Source organism: Crocuta crocuta, unplaced genomic scaffold (genome assembly GCF_008692635.1).
Source record: "Crocuta crocuta isolate KB4526 unplaced genomic scaffold, BGI_CrCroc_1.0 scaffold528, whole genome shotgun sequence".
In the NCBI taxonomy this organism is placed as follows: domain Eukaryota; kingdom Metazoa; phylum Chordata; class Mammalia; order Carnivora; family Hyaenidae; genus Crocuta; species Crocuta crocuta.
Window position 1 is genome coordinate 480,805 of NW_027530010.1, and position 1,735 is coordinate 482,539.

At 58.7% G+C, this 1,735-nt stretch overlaps 1 protein-coding gene across 1 annotated transcript in view; it reads right to left on the bottom strand.

Annotated features, from left to right (window-relative positions):
* Positions 1 to 295: 295 nt before the first annotated feature.
* Positions 296 to 1,735, bottom strand: part of SLC39A1 (solute carrier family 39 member 1) — a 3,235-nt gene continuing 1,795 nt past the window's right edge. Inside the window, exon 4 of the mRNA XM_077764111.1 lies at positions 296 to 1,735. This exon is cut by the window's right edge and continues 13 nt beyond it. Coding sequence (XP_077620237.1) covers positions 1,241 to 1,735 — 495 coding nt within the window. The 3' untranslated portion in view covers positions 296 to 1,240.

The window sequence follows — 1,735 nt, forward strand, 5'->3', positions numbered from 1 at the left end:
GGCGCCTCCCTGCGTGGGGCAGGCTGGGAAGAGTAGTTCTAAACTAGTCCCGAGGCTCCAAGCGCGAAGGGCAGCGGGATGCAGGGGAGGAAGGGGAAGGCGAGGAAGGGAAGGGGTGGAGACAGGGCGGAAAGAAGGAAGAGACAAAAGAGGAAATTTTGGGGTCTTCAGGCCTGAATGAGAACCGGGAAAGCAGGGATATTAAAACAGCTGTAAACATCTGGTACTCAGGCCCTCTCAGACTGGCCACGGGCCCACCCCTTCCCCAAGACAAATGAATCAGATACTGTACAAATGTATAGAAACATCTTTTATTTGGGTAACAAGTCCCAAAACGGGTCAGTTAGTAAAATAGATTCTAGAGAATATGGCTCTGTCCACAGCCCTCCCTCTCCAAAAATAACGCTGAAGGTGAGCCTTCCCCTTCCCCCTTGGGCTCCTCTGGTATAAAAAAAAGTTTTGGCAGTTCAGTTTTAACATCTGGGCATGGGGTGCCAGGTCCATGTTCAATATTCCTAGGGCGCGGTGGTGGCGTCAGCAGTAGCTCTGCCAACCCTCCCCCCGCCCTAACTCAGCAAACACTTCTGCCCCCAAGTAAAGAGCAAGCAGGGCCCCCACCGCTGAAGTGTCGGGCACGGCTCCGTGCCATCACTGTGCTTTTTGAGAAAGAGGGAAGGGATTTATTTGGCACTTTAAAAATAGAGAAGTGAGCAGGACTAGAGAAGCCAGAGAAGGTACCAAAACTGGCAGGGAGAGGCCGTTTGGCACTAGTCCCCGGGGAGAAGGGAAGCGGGAGACAGAGAGGAGAGTAGGAGGTAAGAAGAGGAGGGCTCCACTCCACCCCCGGGTGACGGAGGGCTGAAAGGGCCTAGAACCGGGACTGCCCGGGGCTGCCGACTCCGGGCCGTGCCCTCCCTACACCTCCACCCGCAGCAGCTGGGCACCTGCCTCCAGCCTCTCAGTGTCAGCCTGTCCTGCATGTAGTGTCTGACCCCAGATTCTGGCATTCAGTGTCTTCCCTAATACGAATGTCCCTCAGTCGGGTCTTTAGTGACTTAACTATCTCCTGTCCCTTGGGACCAGGCTCTTGTCTACCACATCCCTCTCATGGGCCAAACTCACCCCCAAGACTCCATCCCTATCTCCCAGAGAACCCCTTGGTCCTCAGTACTTCCCTTCCTCACTCCTTATTCTCCTGCTCTGGGAGAGGAACGGAAGGTCTAGGGCACCTGGAGCCCCCCTAGACTTGGATGAAGAGCAGGCCAGTTAGCAGGGCAAAGCCTGCGAGGAGCAGAATGACCTTGAGGATCCTCTGTTCAGACGTGGCCAGCTCCTGGGGCAGGATTTCCAGGAAGGTGATATAGAGAAAGGTGCCAGCCGCCATGCCCTCTAGCACAGACTGGGCCAGCTGATGCAGTGGCCCGGCCGACTCTGCCAGGGCCGCGCCCAGCCCAATGCCCAGAGGTGTCATGCATGCAAAGAGGATGCCACAGCCGGCTACCACCTGAGCCCGCAGACGGCTCTGCAGCAGCCGCAGGGACAAGCTCACGGCCAGGACACCCTTGTGGAGCAGCAGCGCCAGGCACAGCTCCATGGCCCGGGCTCGGTCTCGCTGCAGGCCCACCGCCAGCCCCTCGAACACCGAGTGGAGGGCCAGGGAAAAGACCAGGACACAGGCGCGCAGGGCCGAGGGGGCCGCTGGCGCCCCTGCCCCCGCCGGGGGCCCCGGCCCGTC